Genomic DNA, 23,444 nt, shown 5'->3' with positions numbered 1-23,444 from the left:
TCTGAATGTGCAGAAAACAAAGAAATGCAGGATTTATTGCATGCAGCTGAACAAGTGGGAAAGCATACTTTGCAATGATGTGGTTTTGATTCTCTGGAGGCCTCCTGCAGGGCCGCTGTTACTGGTTCTGTCATTAAGAGGCATGCTTGGTTAAAGGAGTACTGCAACAACAGACTCAAAAAACATGTTTAAAACATCATGGCATGATGTTTATGGTTTGGATAAATCAGGTTGCCATCCAGTATCCCAGAAATCATTGTTTGGCTCAAAAATGTTACATCATGCAGGCCTCCATTTGCCTAAAGTTCCTGTCATTTCATAGATGTTGCATGCGTACAAAGTACTGAGTAAAATAGAACAGCAAAGTGCTGTTTACTGCTGCCTTTTTCTAATTTAGTTTAAATGGCACTAATTTGAGGAGCTAAGAATAAAACATGTATACTATTAACCAGTTTAGTCTCTTATTTAATTTAATATAACAAAGTAAATTTTTTATTGATTTTTTTAAATATGCATGGACAAAATCCCTTACTAATCTATTTGCCAGCCTCCAGTTCAATTGGTGCTATGGCTTAATATACTGGTGTGTTTGTTCATGCCTTCCAAATCTCCACCAATATACATACCAGTTTTTTGCATAAGTAACCACCGACATATACATACATCTTTTCATTTTGCATTTACTACTCCTCATGTGGTGTATGCTGCCACCTCTGATACCAGGGTAATGTTTTAATTTTTCTATTCCCGCGACTGCACAATATATATCTGGGTGCAACACAACAGAAGTATGCAAGCGATGCACACCACAAGCATCAGCATACCAAATTTCTGTGTTTCCAAACCACTACTACTGAATAAAATGAACAGCACTCAGCTGGGGGGAGGACAAGCCATGACATCACAGAATGGGTGGGTCTTATTATTTTAGTTAGAATCAGATGACGGCTGTGGTGATGTCACTTTTGGGGAGGGACTGATAAAAAAAAAAAAAAAAAAAAAAAAAAAAGTGCCTGGCCTGGATGATGTCAGTAATTGGGCAGCTTTATTCAGCTTTATTCAGCATCATTCAGTAAGTGGATTGCATTATCACAGTATACAGAAATTATAAAAAAGAATAAAATTGTATTGTAAGAGGACATGTTAAATAGGGAGGAAAAGGGGGAGGTAAAAAAGGGAGGAAAAGGAAAATTAACATTACCTGTTGTTTAAAGGAACAGAATCTGCCTGACCATGTTAAAGCAAAATTATTAGATGCTCCATTGCAGCATGATACCTTGTTTGGTGTTAAAGCAGAAGAGGTGTTGAAGAAAATGGAGGACAAAGCTAAATCTATGCAGCCAGTCAAGGATTTCTTACAGGTACAACCTCTCAGATTTAGCAGGAACTGGCCTGCAAAGAATTGGTCCTTTCCAGTGTCAGACAGGCCACAAAGAGGCCAATACAGATGCCCCAGAGACAGATCCCAGCTCCAGGGCTCATACAGGTCTAAACAATGGGGTGCTTCTACCTCCAAAAGCGGAGAAGATAAATCACAGCCATACCAAAAGCAGTCCCAATGACTTCCCTCTACCAGCGCCAATCACTTATCTTCTGGCAGCTCCTTTAGGGGGAAAACTAGCACTTTTTTTCACAAAATTGGCACATGGTCACCCAGGACAAATGGGTCTTGAATATAGTGTCACAAGGCTACAGGTTCCATTTTCACACCCTGCCAAGGGCAAACGGTATACCAGACCTGCCACACAATCAATGGGCAGAGGCACAAAAACAAGTTTCGTCCCTCATGGACATGAGGGCCATTCAGCGAGTACCACAGCAAGAGCAGGGACAAGAATTTTACTCAAGACTGGTCTTGGTACCCAGAAAGGACAAAGCCTGGAGACCAAAACTGGACCTGTCTATTCTAAACACATTTCTGGATATTCCAAAATTCAGAATGTTGACTCTGCAGCAGATTCTGCCCATGCTGGGCAAGAAGGCTTGGTCTGGGACTTTAGAGGCATACCTACATGTCCCAATCAGACAATCATGCAGAAGGTACCTCAGATTTATAGCTGGCTCAATGCACTACCAATTCTCTGCACTGCCCTATGGCTTATCTACTGCACCCAGGGTCTTCACAAAATGCCTGGCACCAGTAATTGCATTTTGCAGACAAAGAGGAACACAAATATATCCTTACTTGGACGACTGCCTTATTCAAGCAGAAAACAAGAACATACTACTACAGCATCTGGCGTTTGTCAAAAAATTACTAACATGCCTATGGTACACAGTAAACAAAAAGAAATCAAAACTAGTACCCTCTTAAGAGATAATATTCCTGTGTGCAAGCTTAAATACAACTGCCCAGTTGGCTTATCTCATGCCAGACAAGACAACTGACTACTTATTTCAAAATGTTGGCAACAAAGACCCACTTATCTGCAAAAAAAAATCTGCAGGCATTGGGCTTCATGGCATCCTGCATTCTGTTAATTCCATATGCAAGACTGCATATGAGGAAACTACAATGGTATCTAAAAAGTGTTTGGACTCAACATTGCCACAGTCTGGAAACAATAATTACCCTCATTCCTGGCCTGCAACAGGAGTTTCGATGGTGGGTAAAGGCCTATCACCACAACAAGGGACAGCCTTTCACTTTACCCACAGCTAGGCAGACATTAACAACAGATGCATCAGAGTATGCCTGGGGAGCCCATATCCCAGGAAGATGTATTCAGGGCACATGGTCCGCAAACCAAATGCATCTACATATCAATCAAAAAGAGATGCTAGCTGTTCAAAATGCCCTGACAGCCTTCAAGGATCTACTTCATCCAGGACAACTATTGATAAAGACGGACAATACTACAGTCATGTGGTACATAAACAAGCAGGGAGGCACACATTCCTACCCCTTCTGCAGACTAGCCATGACTTTGTGGGACACAGCATTGACTTACGAAGTACATCTGCAAGCACAATACCTGCCAGGAAAGATAAATACTCAGGCAGACGAACTAAGCAGAAACCTAATGGTTCCCCACGAGTGGAAATAGGATCCTCAAGTCTTCAGCATGATAACAAGGAACTGGGGATGCCCGGACATAGACCGGTTTGCCTCCCCTCACAACTGCCAACTACAGAGATTCTGCACAAGGACTTATCACAAGCAAGCATGGAAAGTGGATGCTCTATCTTTCAGCTGGAAAAACTTAACAGTATATGCCTTTCCTCCACTGCCTCTCCTCCCCAATGTACTCCTAAAGGTCAGACAGGAGAAGCCAAAAATGATTCTGATTGCCCCAGACTGACCCCGCCAGCACTGGTACCCAATCCTAAAGAACTTGTCTCAATGCCCAGCCTGGACATTACCTCAAATTCCTCACTTATTGACCCAACAATACAGTCAGATATTGCACAGCCAACTCAGGACCTTAAATATGGCAGCATGGCGGATAATGTAACCATTCAAAACACGCCTCTCTCTCTAAAGCAGTGATGGATGTTATTTTGGAGGCCCTCAGGCGTAGCACCAGAAAATCTTATGCAGAAAAATGGAAGATTCTGTGCTTGGAACCAGGCACAAGGATTTGACATGATTGTACCAAATATTCCTCAGATTTTGCAATACTTAACTGAGATGCTGGACAAAGGCCTATCCTTTTCATCAATTAAGATTCATGCTTCTGCCATTTCAGCTTATTACAATACAGAACCACCTATTTTTTCTCATCCATTACTAAGGCAGTACCTCAGAGGGGCCAAAAACACAAGACCTCCAAGGAGAGCACCAATACCTGCATGGGACCTTCAATTATGTCTTGGAAAAACTCACACTGCCTCCTTTTGAGCCAGCCTCTACAACTGATATAAAATTCTTATCCTGGAAAACAGCTCTGCTCCTAGCAATAACTTCTGCAAGATGAGTCTCAGAGTTACAGGCACTCATGGCTGTGGAACCTTTTATCATTTTCCATCCTGACAGGGTTTCTCTGAGGACAAACCCAACATTTATGCCTAAGGTAGTGTCCAGTGTGGCCCTCAATCAAACAATTAATTTGCCTACCTTTTATCCAAACCCATAGAATAAGGGTGAGAGACTTCTGCATTCTTTGGACATTCACAGGCAGCTACGCTTCTACTTGGACAGAACCAAAGCTTTCAGAAAGACTGAACAACTTCTAGTGGCATATGCTGCAGGATCACAAGGAAAGGCTATCTCAAAGCAGACTATTTCAAAGTGGATAGGCCACCGCATTCATTTCTGCTATTCACAGCATGACAAATCAGTGCATAAGGGCATTAGTCCACATTCAACCAGAGCAGCAGCCACTTCAGCAGCCTTCCTCAGAGGAGTACCAACCAAAGACATCTTAGAGGCTGCAACTTGGAGTTCAGTGCACACTTTTTCAAAGCACTACCACTTACCTCTCTACTCTAAATCCAGAGCAGGCTTTGCCACTGCAGTTCTGCAGGACCTCATAGCCTCTCCTAATCCTATTTAGCCCCAGCCGCCCAACCTTAGCTTTGGGATTCAATTGTAATGACTGCAACAGTGAAACACGATAAACAGTACAGTTGTGTACCTACCATAAATGTAGATGTTCGAGTGTATTCACTGTTGCAGTCCAAGTTACCCACCCACCATCCCCCTTTCCTTTACTGGGACTTATCTGTACTTCTCTATTCTATGCAACCTATGTGGTGTATTTGCTTGTAGATGAAGGAATAGTTTTACTTTACTGCATGCATGTTTATTGGCATAAATTAGCCTACCCTTTTGGGGGCACCTGACATCTGGGGCAAGAAAAACTGAAGAAAATGGCATCGGCTGCATCTTTTATACCCCTGGCGCACTGACATCAGGGAGGGGGCGACAGCAACCGACGCCGGACCAGGACTTTGGAATTCAGGCCGACTGTGGGTAGCCTGCCAGCAGGATAACCCAATTGTAATGACTGCAACAGTGAATACACTCAAACATCTACATTTATGGTAGGTACACAACTGTACGTTCCTGACCCAGAGATTTTCCAGACTCTGCCCGTACATGTCAAGTAGAGCACCTCTTTGGCCCTCTTCAAAAAGAACCTTAATGATTGGATGGGAGAAAGGAAATTCACCCCAGGGATCAGTCAGTCACCCTGCTAGACAGGGGTCCAGGGAAGTAAATAGTGTGGGAAGAAATAGCCAGGGAATTGTTATGGCCAGGCTTGTTTAGGCCCTAGAACCGATAGCCTAGTACCAACCTATGAACCTATAACGTGAATCAAAAAGTAGCATCACTTTACAGACAGTGACCACACAGGGTATTAAAACGTAGTATGTAGATATACTCCATGTGTGGCAGAGTTAAGCGGATAATAATAATCATGTTTCATTAGCAGCTTGTTAGGCAGAATGGGGTAGCAAGAGGCTGAGGAGATGATTGTATACAATAACCGTAATAAATCAGTATTTTCATTTATAGTATGATGTCAGTCAGTTAAACATCAGTACAACATGAGACAAGGGATGCATAACCTGCAATAAAATGTATTTTAAGAGCTGCACACAGTGTGTGCTACATTTAGTTTTGCACATTGTTTCAAATGCATGATGTAGTATAAAAAGTTCAGGTTTGGATATCCTCGGGATGCATCAGAAAATCATTTATAACCACTCCACTAAATATAGTTTATACAATTGCCTAAAAAATGTCTGTTTCTTACTTCAGTCATGGGTTGTTATAAAACTACATGGAAGAAATCTGTTGTTACGTACTTCCCTAAACTGGAAGTCCCTAACTCCAGTAACTCTTTTTGGAAACTTTAACCTGTTCCTACAAATTAGGTAAACTTTGGAACCGTTCAACATCTAAGCTGCACTGCCCTATCTCAGTTCAAAAAGGTCATAAACAGTAATATCCTTTCATGAAATCGTGTTCATGTCATATGCTTCTATGCATACAGTTGTCATTTTATTTTCCAAAGTAAATTAATGTAATCCAGCACATGAGACACAAATTGCTTATCTGCTGTATAGTTTCATTCTTTTCAGTTGTGCAAAGCATTGTCCATACTACCTAACCCATTCATCTTTGTAGTTGCTGATTTCACATTTACTAATGCGCTGTCTTTCAGCAAAGACATTTCACGTGTATCAAATCTCCAGCAGTGTCAACACCTGGGGAATCTCCATAACCACTGGAACCAAAAACCTCCACTACAGCCCAAATCACCTTATGTTACTGCCCATTAGCTCCCTCCAGTGAAGGTATCCAACAACTCACCTGGGACAGTCTGATAAAGATATCCATAGTTAAGCAACATCTACCTGAGAGCCCCTGATAATTTCTGACAACTAATCTAAGCAAGCACTACGAGGCAGTAAAAGTTATTGTGTACCTTGCCAAGCCACTAAAGATGGTCAGAGTCAGTCTGAGCTACAGACTAGCAAAATCACTTGAAGGTAATTTTCTCCTTCACCAAACCACTTACTAAGTAACTATTAAGATGCAAACAGTTGCACAGAAACACTGCAAACATAATAAAATAAAATTCTGCAGTCACAGTTCAAAGGGTCTGCCTAAACCAATGTCATGGTGTTATAAGCAAGAAGGCCACTGCAATCTGTGCTATGGAAACAATTACCATCTCAAACTTGGGACATTTGTCTACATCACTTTTGACGTCACTGCACTAGTGCTGTACTGTAGGCATACCTTTTATTGGTCCTTTGTGGCTGTGACAGTCTCCAGGAAGTTGGTCTTTCATTGGCTGTACAGAAATCTGTTATATCAACTACCAAACTGGTACAGCAAAGTAGTCCCACATGGGGGCAAGGGCTAATAGAGTGCTCCGTCAGTTGTGGAGTAGTTAAAAGGTACACCTACTCACAGATTTCTGTTCCTAGGCAGTCATGGGACCATTCCTCCCTTTATCCATGTTTTCCTTCTTTCTTATAAGGATCACTCAATCCATATCACCTTTCCTTAACATTAGCCTTTTGTATATGCTCCACCCCTTACTCATTGCTTAGCTTAGTTTAGGGAGAAAGGGGGGATGGGAGAGAGGACTATTGTTTAGTCAACCCTAAAAATCACTTCATGCACAATCGAGGATGGTAACCTTCTGCTCTAATCCTCCTTTAACACCTCAACCAACAGATGCCAAGCATGGACATATCCTTTCCATTTAACAGTGTAGCTTCATACCACTCACCCCTGTCCCACCAGCAGTTCACCTCATGGGCTGAGTCAGTTTGTAGCTTCTAGTCTAATCCAACTAACTTGTCTCCTGAAATCCATGAATAACATGGGCCCAGCAATTTGCTCTTTATCTTTTGACATCTTTCCTCTTCTTTCCTGTATGAGAGTGCCACACAACCCACAGGTAAGAGAAACGAAACGCTTGGTATGAAGTTAATAACCCGCAGGTAGGAGAAATAAAAGTCTTGGTATCGAGTTAACAATCTGCAGGTAAGAGACATGAAACTCTTCATATCAATTATTCTGCACTCAGTCCCATTTAAATGGTGGACTGTTTTTCTTTTCTTTACAAATCTATTAAGCTGAACTACGCACATGACACCAGACTATTACACTGCCAAAAATGCGTTTGCACTATAAGGATTGTAGACTTTATTGTCTGCTAACATTACTGTCCAGAGATAGCTACTGAAATGGTGTGTTAGTCACTTGGTTGTTAGGATGATTGTGGAAACATTTACTCTTGGCTAATCCATGGGTAAGATTACACTTTAGTCCAACACCAATAGGGCACCTGGACTGACTGGACCAAGTTTTTCATAAAGTTGATTTTGTATATAAAGGATTTGCAAAGTTCTTATATTGTATTTCTGAGATTTAGTGCTGGTCCAGTCAGTCCGGGTGCCGTATTAGTGTTGGATTTTGTAGTAACTATTTTGGGAATCATTCCTTTTATTTTGGTGGTTTTTACACTTGTAACAGTAACTAGACTTGTAATAATAAATGCAAATGTTTCCTGGTGAAGGAAAAAAAAGCAAAATGAATACTGCACAAATTAAAATAAAAGTTGAAGTACACTGTGTGTCCTTTTCAGGTACCAGAAATGTTTGAGGATGTTGCTGTAATGTTCTCAGAAGCGGAATGGAAGATGTTAAAAAAACAAGACAAGGAGCTTCACAGGGAAGTGATGGTACAGAACTATGAAACAATGATTTCTGTTGGTAAGTGTAGTCCCATCTTAGGAAGTGAAGTCTTTTTCTGAGAGTTGAGAGTGATATTAAGTTATGCCAAGTTTTTGTATGTTATCCAGACAAATGAGCTGGTCCATTGTAAGCCCTTTTCAGATGAAAGGATGAAGGTATATGAATACAGAACAGCAGTTTATAGAATAAGCTGAGCTAGTTACTCTCTTTTTCCTTTTTGTTTGACTGGGAGAAAGAAATTGGAACACTTAGGAAAACATGTGAGAGACATGTCGACGCCATACAGATGATAAGCAAGAGGTCAGCACTGAAAACTAAACCAGATGAATAATTCAGAAATCTTCTACTTGTGGGAGCATCCGGTATCTCTCATACTGACTTCGTACAGTTGGAAGTGTTTAAACATAATACTTAAAACGTCCTTGTATTTGCAGCATCTAAGTTTTGTGTGTGGATTATTTGGGGTATTGATCACTTTGTAAATTAAATCCGTTGTACTTTTACCTTTTCATGATCATAGCCTCTGTTTAATGCCAGTTGTGGGCACCTCTTCATTTATGTGGAACAGCCCCTGCACAATATGTAGCTCCTTTTTCCCCTTGAGATATTGTATGCCTCTCCTATTTCCCAAGATGTTACTATTGGAATCCATCAGTCTGTCTTCAATAAATAACTTTTTTTTATTTTACATGTCATTTATTTACAGCGTAATACCTGACTGATAATGGTAGTAGGTCCAGCCTCTGTATCTCAGACCTAGGTTAGAAGAACTAGGGCAGCTCAGCAGTTCAGACTTTTACAGGCAACGAAGAACCTCCCCAGTCCCATAATGCATCACACTGCTCTCTTTTGCAGATTTTAATTGCTGCATAAAAGGCTCAGACAATCTCTTAATGGTCACTGGGTGTGTGTAAAGGATAGTTTCTATGTTTTTTTATCAGTTTCTTCTGATAATTAGTTTCTCATTCACTGCTCTTTGCTGCTAAAATGTGCTGCCTGCACTCCAAGTGTCAGTGGTTGAATCTTCCTTGATCGGTCACTACATTTTTCACACAGGCTGTAAAGAAGCTGGCATCAGCTTGTATGACTTAGATGCTGATGCTACAAACTCTCTCACTGAGACTTTTATGGAATTATCACTTAAGACATAGGACATACATTTATATACGAGAAAAAGAAACTAACGTGTTCACCATTACACACATTATTCATTGCATATATTCTTTTGTACAGTTGTCATCAACCCAACATTACTTAGATTGCCCAATTCCTGCCTTCCTTTAAGCCTCATTCCTCCTCCAAAACATTAGGCTGAATGTATTTTCCCACAATTTTCATTTTTTTTTCTTATAAAATTTGCCCTTATCCTTTTGTAAAGACCCCACTTCCAGTTCTTTTATCTCCAGTTCTTTTATCTCCATTACAATATTCACTACTTCAACTACAGATGGTTTAGACTTTGATTTCCATTTTCTAGTAATTGCTTTTTTGGAAGTCACCAGAATTAAACTTAACAAGGCCTTACTATGTCTGGTCAATTTAGATGTTGTTATCTCAGCTCAAAAAAAAATTGTTTCCTTAGTTACACCAATTTGCTTACCCAATATTTCTATCAGAGTAAACTGTAGAGAATTTTTGAAGTCTGCCATCTCATTACACTGCCAGTCCCAGTTACCTCTTTCCTCCCCATCTCATCTCCAGCTCTTGCCACCTACCTGGGGGAAAACTTCTTTGGAGTCTGCTTGGGGTATAAATATACCTACACAACACTTCCAAGCAAAATCCTAACTCTTCTAAACTTTGTTCCATATTTGGGAGCCATCCATATGTCCTCACATTGCTTCCTTGTGAATTGCTAATCCAATCCTCCTCCTTAATATTTTATGTCCACCTCTGATTCCTATAGTTATCATGCAATACTTTACTTGCCCTACTAATTATCCCTTTTTAACAGAAGCTTCTGATCTAGATTCAACTAAAAACTCTACTAGAGCAGCTTTTTCACTTAGGATTCCCCTATCTCTTTCTCTTTGCCTATGCTCTGATGACAGTCCTTGATAGGGAAGCCAGTCTAGGCTGCAGTTCAAATGTCTTTTGGGCCTCTTCCCCTTCTATTAACTTTCCCTGTCTAGTTATTTGCTGCCAGTAGCTCTGTGTCTCTGTCAGTAGTTTTCTCCAGTAATTTCCACCCCCCTCACCTTTTCTCTTTACTTCTAATTGCAGTCATCCCTAGCAGCAGAATCTCCTTTCTTTATTCTCGTGTTGGTTTAGTTCTTGGAATACTTTGCTACTTTTTGAATGTAATAGTGTGTATGGCTGCTGTTGTTCTTCTCCTTTTAGATATTGGATACAGACCCTTTTCTCTTGAATTACCTGTCTGCTTTACCATCATCCCTTTGGACTTTGAATTATAGTTTTCTGCTTGTGTTATGTATATGAGCCTTAACTGTGTAGCTGTAAAATATCCCTTCAAATCAGGTAATCCCAAACCATTTTGTTCTGTTGGAAGGACCAACTTATCCCCCTTGACTTTTGTCTTTTTCCCGTCCCAGATGAGATCCTTCAACTCTTTATTAATTACTATCCACAGCTTCTCCTCTACTGTATATAAAACTAAAGGGACTAAAAATATTTTCACTGTTTGTCTCTTGCTATCCATTTCCATAAACAAAAGCCTTCCAGCTTCTCAGTTTTTATAGTATCTTTTGTTTAGTCTCATCCCACATATCCTTAGCCGCTATAACAAAATCCTTTTTAACCCATACTCATGAACACCTCATTTTATCATGTCCCCACAAATATGGATATCAGTGAGACTTTGATGTCAAGTTCAGATGTAAAGTCCCTAGGTTTTTGACATTACTGACATCGACAATTGTCATGGAATTTCCAAAGTCGATGCTGCCAGCTGTCAGTTCTCTGCCTCAAGGCTCTGATGCTGACTTTAGGCTGATATATTTTCATCATGTATAATACAGCCTGTAATGTTTATGGTTCGGAGTCTGGCTAGAGTTGCTTGGGGATTGATGCAAATTTTAAGACCAGTCTGAATTCTGTGCCAGCACTCATCCTTGCTGACAGGTCCCCTCACATTATTCCCTACATTGGTCCCAGCCCTTTCTCCTGTTCTTGTTTTATCTTTTGCAGAGTCTCATGTCCTTTACAGTCTCATTCAAAGCAGACAGTTCAAAGTACTGCAGCAGCTCCCACTGGCCATTTTGGCATCCGACTGAAAGGCTCCCTCTTCTCTCACAAGCCTCCTGCAAAGATGCATAAGAAGACTATGCAAGAAGCAGTACATCAATTTTTCCATATAGTCCCCTGCATCTGATTTGATTAATAATGACTTCCTTATGTTCCCTCTTGATTAGCTCAAACTTTGGGAGATCCTTTAGATAATTGATGACAGAGGTTGTCCACTTGTTTTCCCAGCAGCAGACACTGCACATGGTATTTCAGTCTGCCCAACAGTTGTCTTGTAGCTGTCCCTTTGGCTGACATTCTTAAAGCTGCCAAGGACACTGCCTGAGAGAACCCAGCTATAGTATCCCTAGTCCCTAAAAAAGTGTACTGTGTGCTTTGCCCTTCCAAGGAACGGTGTTTCTAGTCAGAGGCTTTAAAGCCAGATAGATAGTGTTAACAACTGCTCAAAAAAAAAAGGCCTAGAGCCATTTGATCCACCCACAATATAATGAGTCCAGGGTGTTGGATCACTTGGGGTAACACATGTACATGTCATCCTCTTTTTCCTTAATGTGTATTATTTGGCATACACAATTGAGTTTGAGAGTTATGTCTGATGAAATACTCCAAACTGCTATCTAATTTCCTGACCACCACAAAAGGCAAGTTCATATTTCAGCTAGTACAAATAAACTGGTCTAGAGGCAGTTTCATGTGGAGAATATGAACAAAGAGAGGGTGAGGCTTTCACTTTTTTTTTGCTGTTGAAGCTGAATTTCAGATTCCCCAAAGGATGTGTTTGAAAATGTAGCCTCATAACATGTGGTTTAAGAGAGATCACAACAAAACAGACAACTTGAAGAACCAAGGTAACGTCATGAGAAGTTGTAGCTCCCAGTGGTTGGAGTTCTCCATAGTAGGCATGCACCATCTGTTGGCAGCGAGCTGTAGCCCAAAGGCCTGTCTGAGTTTTCCCTGAAGGCAGTCACTGGTCATGTGCACCTCTGTCAGTGTAGAAGAATATAACTGCGAACAGGTGTAGTCAAGAGCTACAAAATACCCTTTTTTTCCTCCCCAGTTTCTTCATCTCTTCCTCAGCCAGATGTCAAATGCTATCAAAAGAAATGACACAAGTAGTGGTCCTAAGCCTCTTAAACAAAAAGCCCTGTGAGAGGACCCAACATAAACTAGTGCGAAAAAGGACATTTCTTTGGGTCATTTTATTTATTTATTTATTTTACAATTGTTAACCGGGAAAGTCCAACTTGGAACAAGCCAATTTTCAGTGGAGGCCAGGGAAGAAGTGCTCCAGATGCATGTCTTTGTAATGTGGGAGGAAACCGGAGCACCCAGAGGAAACCCACATAAATGCATGGAGGACATGCAGACTCCACACAGAAGGCACCCCAGCCAAGAATCGAACCGGAGAACCTCTTGCTGTGAGGTGACAATGCTACTGCTGTACCACGGCACCATCCGCAATATGACTTTTCAGTCATGACTGAAAAGGGTCAGTAGACAAGCTGACTTACTGAGCTGTAAGTCAGTGAATAAAGAAATAAAGCACATCAGGCTAATTTGGGCCCTGAGTGGCCTAAGTACATTTTTTTCTCCCTGCTACTTCCCAGTGGTCCTTCACCCATTGGGTGAGAGCTGATCATACAGTTGTCATGCACACAGCCATTGGGGATTTCATTTAATGGTCTTAACCCTGCACCCTGGTAGCTCATATGGGTACTATGCTCTCCTTATGGTCTGTACATGCTCCCACACTCAAGCAGAGTATGAGCTATCATTACCAGCTTGGGGATCCCCATGCCCTCACAACAGCTGGTCTTTCAGTCATTGTGAATGTTCACTTCATCTGCACAGGAGGAAGTGGCTGACCAGACCCACCATCTCCCTTCCCCCTAACCAGACCCACCATCTCACTTCCCCGAGATTTTCAGGTCTGGAATGTTTCATTATATTCAACTTTAGCCCCCACTGTGTTCAACAAACACTTGTCTGTAGTTGCACTATACTTGCATCTGCAAGGAGTCAGTTTCCCCATATTTTGGCAACCAATCTCCTAGCTGCTCCTCGTGTAAATCACTTACTGTGTCAGTAAGGGAGTTTCCGATCATCCCCTTGATTTTCTAAGAGTAATATTGAATCTGACCAAATCCCAACTGCACTCTCCATGTTCGTCACATTCATAAACTCCACTTTGGACACAATGACATGCAGATTAAGACTCCACGAAGACAGAATTCAGGATTTTCAAGCAAATGTTTCTGCTCATCTTCTATAACATTAGTTTACTTCTTTCTTAAGGAGCTAGGTCTCACCAGTGGTTCCTCATATGAGACCCCACATGAATGTACCATAGTGTGCCCTTTTGTTTTAATGCTGTCAGAACACAGTTCCTCAGGAACATCAAGCATGCATTTCTTAGAACTCAAATTACCATTGATGGACACTCTTTGACATTTCCATCCACTTTTCCCTTTTTATGGCAACAATCACCATAGGTGAGTTAGCCTTGGAGTTGAAAGCATTTCAAAAGCTGGACAATTCAGGGTCTTTGCCCATCATCAAAACTATCCATTCATGAGACCAGTCTAATTGACCCTTTAAATATTACAAGAGTGGGAGTTCTAACCATACAGACAACATTGGATTACCTGATCCTAACCTCCATGCCAGGAAGCTGCAAGAATAAAACAGTGATTTATGTTTTGCAGTTGTTTTCTCGTTAACATCTATATTCCAGGAAAACCAGTTCATTGGTGGACATGCTGTGCAGATATCTGCTGCACCCGATGACTGGCCCCTCCACACCATTATGTCAAAGAAGATTTTCAAGAAATGAAGTAAGGTTACAGTGGCCTCTTTATCCTCCACAAGCAAACACCCAGCTGCAGAGACTTTTTTTCTTCATTCTATCTCCAGGGATCCTCCAAGGGATGCTATTACATGCAAGCTGACCACTTGAGATCTTGTATGTTTTTCTCAAACTTTCTCTGATGATATTTGTTCAGCAGGTAGCATTCCACAAGCACAAAGTTATCAGTACGGCTCATTAGGGCCTTAATCAGATCTGGTTCCCTCAATTTCCACCTCACCTTTTGGAGATGTCTTGCTCATGAGTCCCTCTAAATGCCACTAACACACACCCTTTGTTGCAAGTTTGCAAAGCCTTCCTTAGGGTCTCTGTTGTAAGATCCCATACCTCTTCTGGGCTTGTACTTCATTCTGAAAAAATACCACCCTTTGAGTATCGGAACAGCAGAAATTAAGTCCTTTACATGGAAGATGATTTTTTGGTAACAGTTACTTGAGACAGAAGGATGTCTAACTATTCCTTCTGCTGATCCTTGTTATTTCCTTTTTACAAAGATACAATTTATTTTGCTACTAATAATATTTTCATGCCTAAAGCACACAGTGAGTTGCAAATGAACAAGTACAGGTACATACATACATATATTTGTGTTCTCTTCAACCTGTTGTAACTGGTGATTACTTGCTACAATGCATGTGTGTATATTAACAGTTGAGGTGTGACATAGAAAAAGCCATGTCTGTATGTAAGTATACTAGTGTTTAGGCCATAAAATTTCCAAGCTTACATTGATAGCTTTCTAATTGTATAACATATTCTTTATATTAAGTATAAGAAGCCTTGTCAAACATCATTAAGCTTCATTTATTTGGAGCCTTAGCTACCTTGGTCACCTTCTTCAAAAATGTCGCTCTTGATGGTACTTGTCCCAATACCTGCATGGTCTACCCTGAATACTTTGGAAAACCTTATAACCCGTTTGTTGCTTCCAGGTTGAGAGCTACCTTTGTGTCTGCTGTTACAAAAGCTATGTTCTGCAAGGGATCTTCCCTGCAGGAAGAGACTGGGACTCAAGCTTCAGATGACGGACCCATTCTTTTCAGATATAAAAATTGTCTACATACTATACTAAATGAACTAGGAGGGGGCCTTTGCCCTCTGCTAAAAAAATCAATTTTTCCCTCACTGGCCAAGAAAGTCTTATTTATAGGACAAACTTCATATAAACATAAAGGAGATAATGACAGTTCAGTATGCTCCACAAGGAGTCAAATTCATATGGATAGACAACACCACTGTCCTGTGATACATCAACAGACAGGGAGGACACATACAGGCTTAATCATCAGGAAGTCTGAATTGCTGTGTAGCCTGGAAGAGCATACACATCACAACAGGAGAGTTTCTTTGACTCCTGAAATGAAAATGTTAACCCACAACTTTGCAAGATGATGAAAATTGAAATACTACACCTACAAGTCACCTATATATGCAGCTTAGCACGCAATCTGTACCTACAGTTAAAAAAAGTGTTTACATGGAAAATTTTCATAAAAAATAAATTAAAATGACCCATGCCATAAACACTGTTCCTGTGTACTTTCTGCATTAACATGCAGTGATTCTTAGTATTTCAGTAACAGTTGTTTTAATGATTCTATATCTCTACTTTATATCAGATTGGAACCATTGAGCAAACTATGTAAAAAAATAAATAGATGAAAATTGTATGATTTCTGTACATTGGTGGCAGCATGTGGGCTACTGCTTTGTGCTGTCCCTTAGGGTGTTGTTAAAGGCTACACAGCTTCACAGCCGATTTACACATCCAATTCAGTATACAGATAAAGCTATTTTGGAACAGCAGAGGTTTGAAGCAAAGTGCTGCAGTAAATGTTTTCATGAATGTTTGTTCTTCATTATGAACAAACATTCCCAGGAGACGTTTTTTCAGTTTTGTGCCACACATTCCTTCGAGGAACTGTGTGCTAATGACAGAGATTGTTTTGCAGCCAGCCATAAGGAGCAGCACCAGTATGGCAACAGTAAGTTGATGGTGGGTTTTGAGAGTTTGTGTAATGGGAGTCCTCGTATATTTATAAAAGGTTTACAGTGTCAATGTTGATAGCATGTGTGTATTGTCAATGCTGATTTGTTTTGTAAAAGAATGTTTATAATGTGGGTATTGGTAGCATGTGTAAAAGTGGGTATACATGAAGATGTCCTTCCATTCAGTGGTTGCAGTATTCCTTACAACTGGGATTCTCTGCTTCAAGTAGCCCGATGTCCAGACAGTATACAAAAGCCTACTGTTGCTTTAAGGTACGCCATGTGTCATGTATGCTCCTCGCATAACATAGGGCATAAAGGTGACGTCTGGATGTACCATCCTCAGAACATCTTTGCCACCAGTCCAAATGTATATCTCGATCTTCAGTCTGAACGCCTACGTCTTTGCAGCGAGGTTGAACTCCTTTTTCAATCATTGGTCTGAATGCTTACATCCTGTTTGCTGGTCTCTGAGCTGTTGCAGATAAGTGCCCCATTGGGATTTCATTTTTTCATGACTTCTGGTTGCTTCTCACAGTTAATGCCTTCCAGGATGGGTAAATGCCAGTGTGGGAGACAGATTCCCAAAAAAGACCACCACAAACAGTTTTTATTTTGCATGGGCACCTCTCAAGACCTGCTCTATCAGGTTTTTGTACAGAAGACTCTGTGAAGTAGACTTTCTTCCTTTGCTTTGTATCTGGGGAATCAGCAACTTAAGCTTCTCACTAAGGATGCCAGGAAGGAACTTCCTGCCATGAGGGTCAGCTGTTAGGGAAGAAGGTGGTTAAGAAACCAAGACTGGAATCTTTCACTGTCTAGCCTCCACCAGACATTTCTCCTGAGGTCAGTAAGAACCCAGAGGTTCACTCTGATTTGTTATCAGATTCCTCTGCTGTGACCAGGTGGGAGGCTGGCAGGGATCCTGATTTCAGCATGTCCAGTGGGTCTTTGCAGACATCCATTTCAGATGTTCAGGGGGAGCCACTGTTGATTATTTCTGAGGGGCCTAGGGGTGTTCCTCAGATTTTAGTTATGGAAGAAGTCTCAACTACTGTTACTGAATGCCGTCCTGGGTCAGAGCCTTCTAAGTTTTACAAGGCAGATGTCCCATTAAAGGAAAACAAAAAAACTAAACATGTTTCTCCTGCTCTTAGGCATCGACAGAGTGAGTGACAGGTCTTCACTCAGGGTTTGTTTAATGCTCTAATGGCATTAAAACCTCCTCAGGGGTTTCTGTTCTGGCCCCCCGTTGTCCTCTACTCCCCTTAAAAGGCCCACAGAATAGGATTTCTCTGAGGAGGAGTTGGATTCCAGTGAGGAATCCCTTGCTTATTCTTCCCAAATTCCATCTCCTTTGGTCTGTTGCTCAGAGGAAGAGGAATCTAACAGTCCTGATACTCCCTTTGAAGAAATTTCTTTTGAGAACACAATCTCTAGGATGATGACATTTTTTAAATGGGATTGGGCTCAGGTCTCTGAATTCCATAAGAAGTACTATGGGTTACTGCAGATGAACTCTCCAAAACCTTCTGCTATTCCTCATGTTTTGGTTGCTTTGTTGGATGCATTTTCCTGTGCATCTAAAGTTCCTGATTCTCTGCCCCTGCTCCCAAACAAAACTGATAGGTTTTATAGGGTGCCTGAGGAGTGTAACTTTTTGTACAAATTTCCTGCTGCTGACTCTTCAAAGGTGTCTGTAACCTCTGATAAGCCCTCACATTTGCTTCCAAGTTACTGCCTTCTGCTAAAGATAGAATCATGGAATGGCTAGGTAAGAAGGTTTACACCTCAGTTACCTTGGCTTTTAGGGCCATTAATTATCAGACCCATATGTGTGTGTTGGCTGTCCTTTTTCCGGATTGTCAGGTTATCTCCTAGAATCTGAGGGTAAAATGTTTGCTGTTTCTCTGTTAGGGACTTCCTCACAGGTGGTTCATCATTCCATCAAGTGTAGTTGTGATGCAACAGATGTCTCTTATAGGGCTTCTGCTTTTGTCTCAGGTGATGAGGAGGTATTCTTGGCTTTGGCTTCAACAATTTGCCTGATATCAAGACTAAGTTGATAGATGCCCCACTTGATAATAAACACTTATTTGGGAAAGCTGCTGATGGTTTGTTGCAAGACCCTTCAGGTTAAGGGGAAGGCCTCACAGGAACTCAAACATGTGTTTGTCTCTCCTGTTCCTGAATTTCAGAGAAACTACCCCAGTAAGTTAGCCTTTGTTTGCAGGCAACCTCACCTTCCTGCTAAGGGCAAAAAGAGTGGAAAGTGGGCTCCTCCTGCTAAGGCTACTCAGACTTCAGGGACTCCAAAGTCTTCCTTTCCATATAAACCAGGTACTGTCTGGCTGTCTCTTCCCAGCAATGTTTCTGTTTCTGTTAACCTTTCTCTCTCTCTCTGTCTCTCTCTCTCTCTCTCTCTCTCTCTCTCTCTCTCTCTGTCTCTCTTTTCCTGTTTGGCTTTGGATTACTCAGGATTCTTGGGTTCTATCCATTATTTACCATGGGCATTTCATGGTGTTGAAGTACCATTCCCCTTTTATGGTCATTCCTCAGCCTTCTTGGGAACAACTCCCCCTTTTCCAAGAGGTATTTCAAGACATTTTGACTCAAAGTACCATTCAAGAAGTGCCTATGTCCCAAAGGGGGAGGGGATTTTACTCTAGGATGTTTCTAGTTCCCAGAAAAGAGTGTACTTGGAGAACAGTTCTAGACATGTCTCATCTAAACACTGTTCTGAAGGTGCCCACTTTTCGAATGCTGTCCCTTTAGACTCCGTTTCCTCTTTTGCTTCTTCAGTCTTATATAGTGTCTCTAGATCTCAAGGATATTTATCACCATATTCTGATCCATCCCCTTTTCAGGAAAATTTTGAGTTTCTCTGCTTCATGGCATTTTCAGTTCTCCATTTTGCCCTTTGGCCTTTCTACTGCCCCAAGGGTATTCACCAAATGCCTCCCTCCCATCATTGCTTTTTGCAGGCTTCAGGGGATACACGTATTTCCTTACTTGGACAACCTGCTAATTCTGGCCTACTTTCCACAGATCCTGTTGCAGAATCTTTATTTTGCCATTTCCCTTCTTCAGATCCTGGGGTTCACAATACATTTCAAAAAGTCTTCTCTGACTCCTCCTCAGGATCATGCTTTTCTAGACTGCAGAATTCAGACGGTGCCCATGCCCACATCCCTGCCTCCCTCCAGACCTTGACTCTCATTTCCTTTTTTTAAAACTCTTCTTCCTCTGGCCTGCATTACAGCCAGGGAGTTTCTGGGAGCTCTGGGTTTCATGGCATACACCATTCCTATTTTTCCTCTGGCCATACACCACATGAGAAAGTTCCAGTGGTTCCTGAAGTCAGTTTGGCTTCAACATGCACATCCTGTAGTCTTTGTAGTCCTGTTCTTCCTTGTCTCAAGAAGGAACTTCACTGCTGGATCCAGCATTTGTCTCTAAATCCAGGGCTCTCTTTTCATCCACAAAATCCTTCTCCGGAACCATTCACAGATGCTTCAGACATGAAATGGGGAGCAGTTTTTGGCTCCCTAATGGTACAGAGGGTGTAGCTGCCTCTTCAATAGAAGGAGCACATTAGTGTCAAAGAGATGAGAGCTCATCTGCTTGGCTCTTCAGGCCTTTCATCCCCTTTTCTCCCCACTAACTCTCAAGGTATTTACAGACAACTCCACAGTGATGTGGTATATAAACAAATGGGGGGGGGGCAAGATCTTACCTTCTTTTGCTGGTTGGTACTCTTGGTATGGGATCTTGCTATTTGGTATCAGGTGACTCTTCACGCTGTTTGCATCACCTCAGGTCAAAACATTGTGGCAGACACTCTGAGTAGGTCCTTGACTCAAACCCATGACTGAATGTTTCACAGGGTTCTGTTTCTGGACATTGTCCACCAGTGAGATTCTCCTCAAGTAGATCTATTTGCTTCCCCCCTGAAGAGACAGTTTACTTTATTTTGTGCCAAAGTCCCAGGTAGTCTGATGTGGAAGGTGGATGCCCTCTCATTTTCTTGTAAGGGGATGTTTCTTTATGCATTCTCCCTTCCCCTCATTCCAAAAGTCCTGTTCAAAATTCCACAGGACACTCACAAAATCTTGTTGGTGATTTCCTTTTGGTCAAGACAGCATTGCTTTCCTCTTCTGCATTTAGCCAAGGCAATCATCACAAGTTACCTTTACAGGGTGTACATACTGACACAAGACAAGGGTTCTCTCATCCATCCCCACCTGTCCACTCTTAAACTGACACTGTAGGTGATAGGATTTTGATTCCACATGGACACCTTTTTTTTCTGAGGATGTGCTTAGGGTCCTTCAGGAGGCCAGGAGAACAAATACTAGGAAATCCCACTTTTCCAAATGGAAGAGGTTTTCAGTTTGGTGTCTCTCTCATAACCTGGCTCCACTTACTGTGGAGGGATGTTTCTTTGATTCTTTCTTGTTTGTGTGAATTGCTCAATGCTGGTTTGGCCTATTCTTCTAAGGCTCACTTATCAGTTATCTCTGCTTGTCTGCCTTTATCTCCTCCTTTAGATCTAGATTGGAAGCTAACAATTCCTTAAAAATGTCCTTCATATTATGCCTCCTAGGATGCCTGTTTCTCCTCCCTGGGAATTTAATTTTGTTTTGAAGAAGTTGACTCAGGTTCCTTTTGAGCCTGCTGCTTCAGCTTCCTTGGAACATTGGTTCATAGGTTCATAGATTAGTACTAGGCTAACTGCCCTTGCATGACATTTTAAGCCTAGCCAATTATCCCCTGTGAGATTCAAACCCTGTACTTTGTGTTTGTAAGGCAAACACCTTAACCATTAGGCCACCCTCCCAACCCCTTGCTTGAAATTGCTCTTGAAAGACAGTTCTTTTGTTGGCCCTTAATTCAACCAGAGGGGTGTCTGAACTTCAAGCCCTTATGGCTTGTCCTCCTTTTTTGGTGTTTCATAAGGACAGGGTGTCCTTGTGTACTAATCCTTCTTTTATGCTCAAGGCATTAATGAGTTGTCACTTAATCAGTCTGCTCATTTGCCTTGTTTTCCCCCTCTCCACAATCTAAGAGTGAGAGGGTGATGCATACTTTGGATGTGCATAGACAACTCATATTTTATTTGGATATGACTAAGTCTGTTAGAAAATCTGATCAGTTGTGTTTCTTTTCATTGTATGTCAGTAGGTTTAGTTGTATCCAAGCAAACTATTTATTTTTGGATCTCAAAGGCTATTTGTTTTTGTTATACTTTTCATAGTAAGAGCCTTTCTTCTGTAAAGACTCATTCTACAAGAGCTGTGTCTTCTTCTGGTGCTTTTTTCAAGGGTTGGATACTAACTTTATTCTTGAAGCAACCACCTGGACTTCTGTGCATACTTTTACCAAGCACTACAAGTTAGATGGAATCTCATTCTTCTTGACATCCTAGAGGGCTCTGTTGGTCCTTCCTTCCTCCTCCCAAGTTTCTTCTTGAGCTTTGGAACTGTCCCAGTTGTAAGGAATACTCCAACCAGTCAATAGAAGGACATAGTACAGTTGTGTAAAATCTTACCACAAGAATAGATTTCCTTTCCTTCACTGCTGCAATATTCACTCCCTTCCTCCTCCACCTGGTCCATTTCCCTCCTGGATATACTGGTCGCCTCTTGGTTTTCCTTGGACTGGCATTCCTACTGTGGCTATCAGTTCTGGGGATGGTATGTCCAGACGTCACGTGTATGTCCTACACTATGCAAGGTACATACATATGGCATAGAGCGTACCTTAAAGCAACAGTAGGCTTTTGTATACTGGCCAGATGTCAGGCTACTTGAGGCAGGGAATCCCAATCGAAAGGACATCTACTGTTATGGTAAGATTTTACAAACCTGTACTTGTGCTGGCAAAGGATATTATCCAGCAGCCCCTTGAATGCACCTCCATATAACCTCTTCTCCAAAATAAACAAGACATGCTTGACTTTTCTTCTGTTCCTTGTGCTGTAAAGAAAGAAAAAGAGCCTTTCTCAGACTTGGCTTTTCCCATAATTCTTTTGAGTGCACTCATACAGCTGTTACATAAGCCAGTATTTGCATGTGGATGAAACATTAAAACGTGCTTTTTGAATACAACATTTCTAATATAAAAGTCAGGATAGATTGCAAATTGGACACCGAGAGTGGTATAGAAAGCCTGCTATTCTATGTGTGGGTTGCCTGTTATATTTCAGAGCAGCCTGGGTTTTCTTATGGCCAAAGACAAGACATCTTCTTTAGACTGCAGAAGATTTTAAGGTCTTCCCAATAACCAGAAATACAGAAAAGTACATTAGTAAGTTAGGAATGGTAATAAACAGAATGGTGCAAAAGTAGAAGTGTGAACAGCTGTTCAACTAAAAAGGATTATTGCTGAAAATGTTCTAGCTTACTGATATCTCTCCACCCTACTGTGTTGCTTTTGTTAGAACTGTATCAGCATGAGAAAGTGAATAGCACTGGTACAATGGGCCAAGTTAACCCTCTAAGGAAAAAAAAACATGGTAAATTTTAAGTTTTGCTTGCTGAATACAGTCATTAGATTTCTTTCTTTTTCAATATCCAAAGTCAGATTGACAAGAACAGAGATGCAGAGGGTTGACTCTTCAGAATTAAGTAAGTGAAACAATTATTAAACCTAAATTAAGAAGAACTGTATGACATGGAAACAGTGGCAAAATGATAAGTAGTTGTAAATGTGTAACAAAGTAATGTGAATTGCTGAACGGTTGCTTATTAAATTCATGCATACTGAATTGGAGGGCTTACCAAAAGTGCAAAAAAAAAATCACTGCACAGTTGCCTACCAAAAATGTGCATAATGAATGTACTAAACTGTTGAAAGAAATTTTTTTTGAAAATGTTCTTGCAGTATGAAGTATGTGCTCAAGAATACTGGTGGTAAAATACTGAAGAACATAGTGAGAATGGCAAAATAGGGGTCTGTATTATAAAACACGAAAGCTATAAACAGCGAATACATGTACATTAACACATAAAGGTCCATGTACAAAAAGCGAAATACGTAATCGGCGAAAATGAAAATGCCAAACGTATTTTGTCAACCAATAGCATCATGCAGGTAAGCTCAAACTAACTAAATAAAATTAAATTAACACACTTTTGCAGGGGGGCAAGCCCCCCTGCACCCCCCACACAACCATAATTAAATGTACCAACTCCGAGACTGCACTACAGTGGGGAAAAGG

At 41.1% G+C, this 23,444-nt stretch overlaps 1 protein-coding gene across 1 annotated transcript in view; it reads left to right on the top strand.

Moving 5' to 3' along the window:
- The window catches only part of LOC122792381 (zinc finger protein 99-like), a 369,449-nt gene that overhangs the window by 277,152 nt on the left and 68,853 nt on the right, over positions 1-23,444 (top strand). Inside the window, 1 exon segment of the mRNA XM_044060167.1 lies at positions 8,055-8,181. Coding sequence (XP_043916102.1) covers positions 8,055-8,181 — 127 coding nt within the window.

This window comes from Protopterus annectens, chromosome 1.part2 (assembly GCF_019279795.1).
Source record: "Protopterus annectens isolate FY-2018-M chromosome 1.part2, PAN1.0, whole genome shotgun sequence".
In the NCBI taxonomy this organism is placed as follows: Eukaryota; Metazoa; Chordata; order Ceratodontiformes; family Protopteridae; genus Protopterus; species Protopterus annectens.
This window is presented reverse-complemented; position numbering and strand designations above follow the sequence as displayed.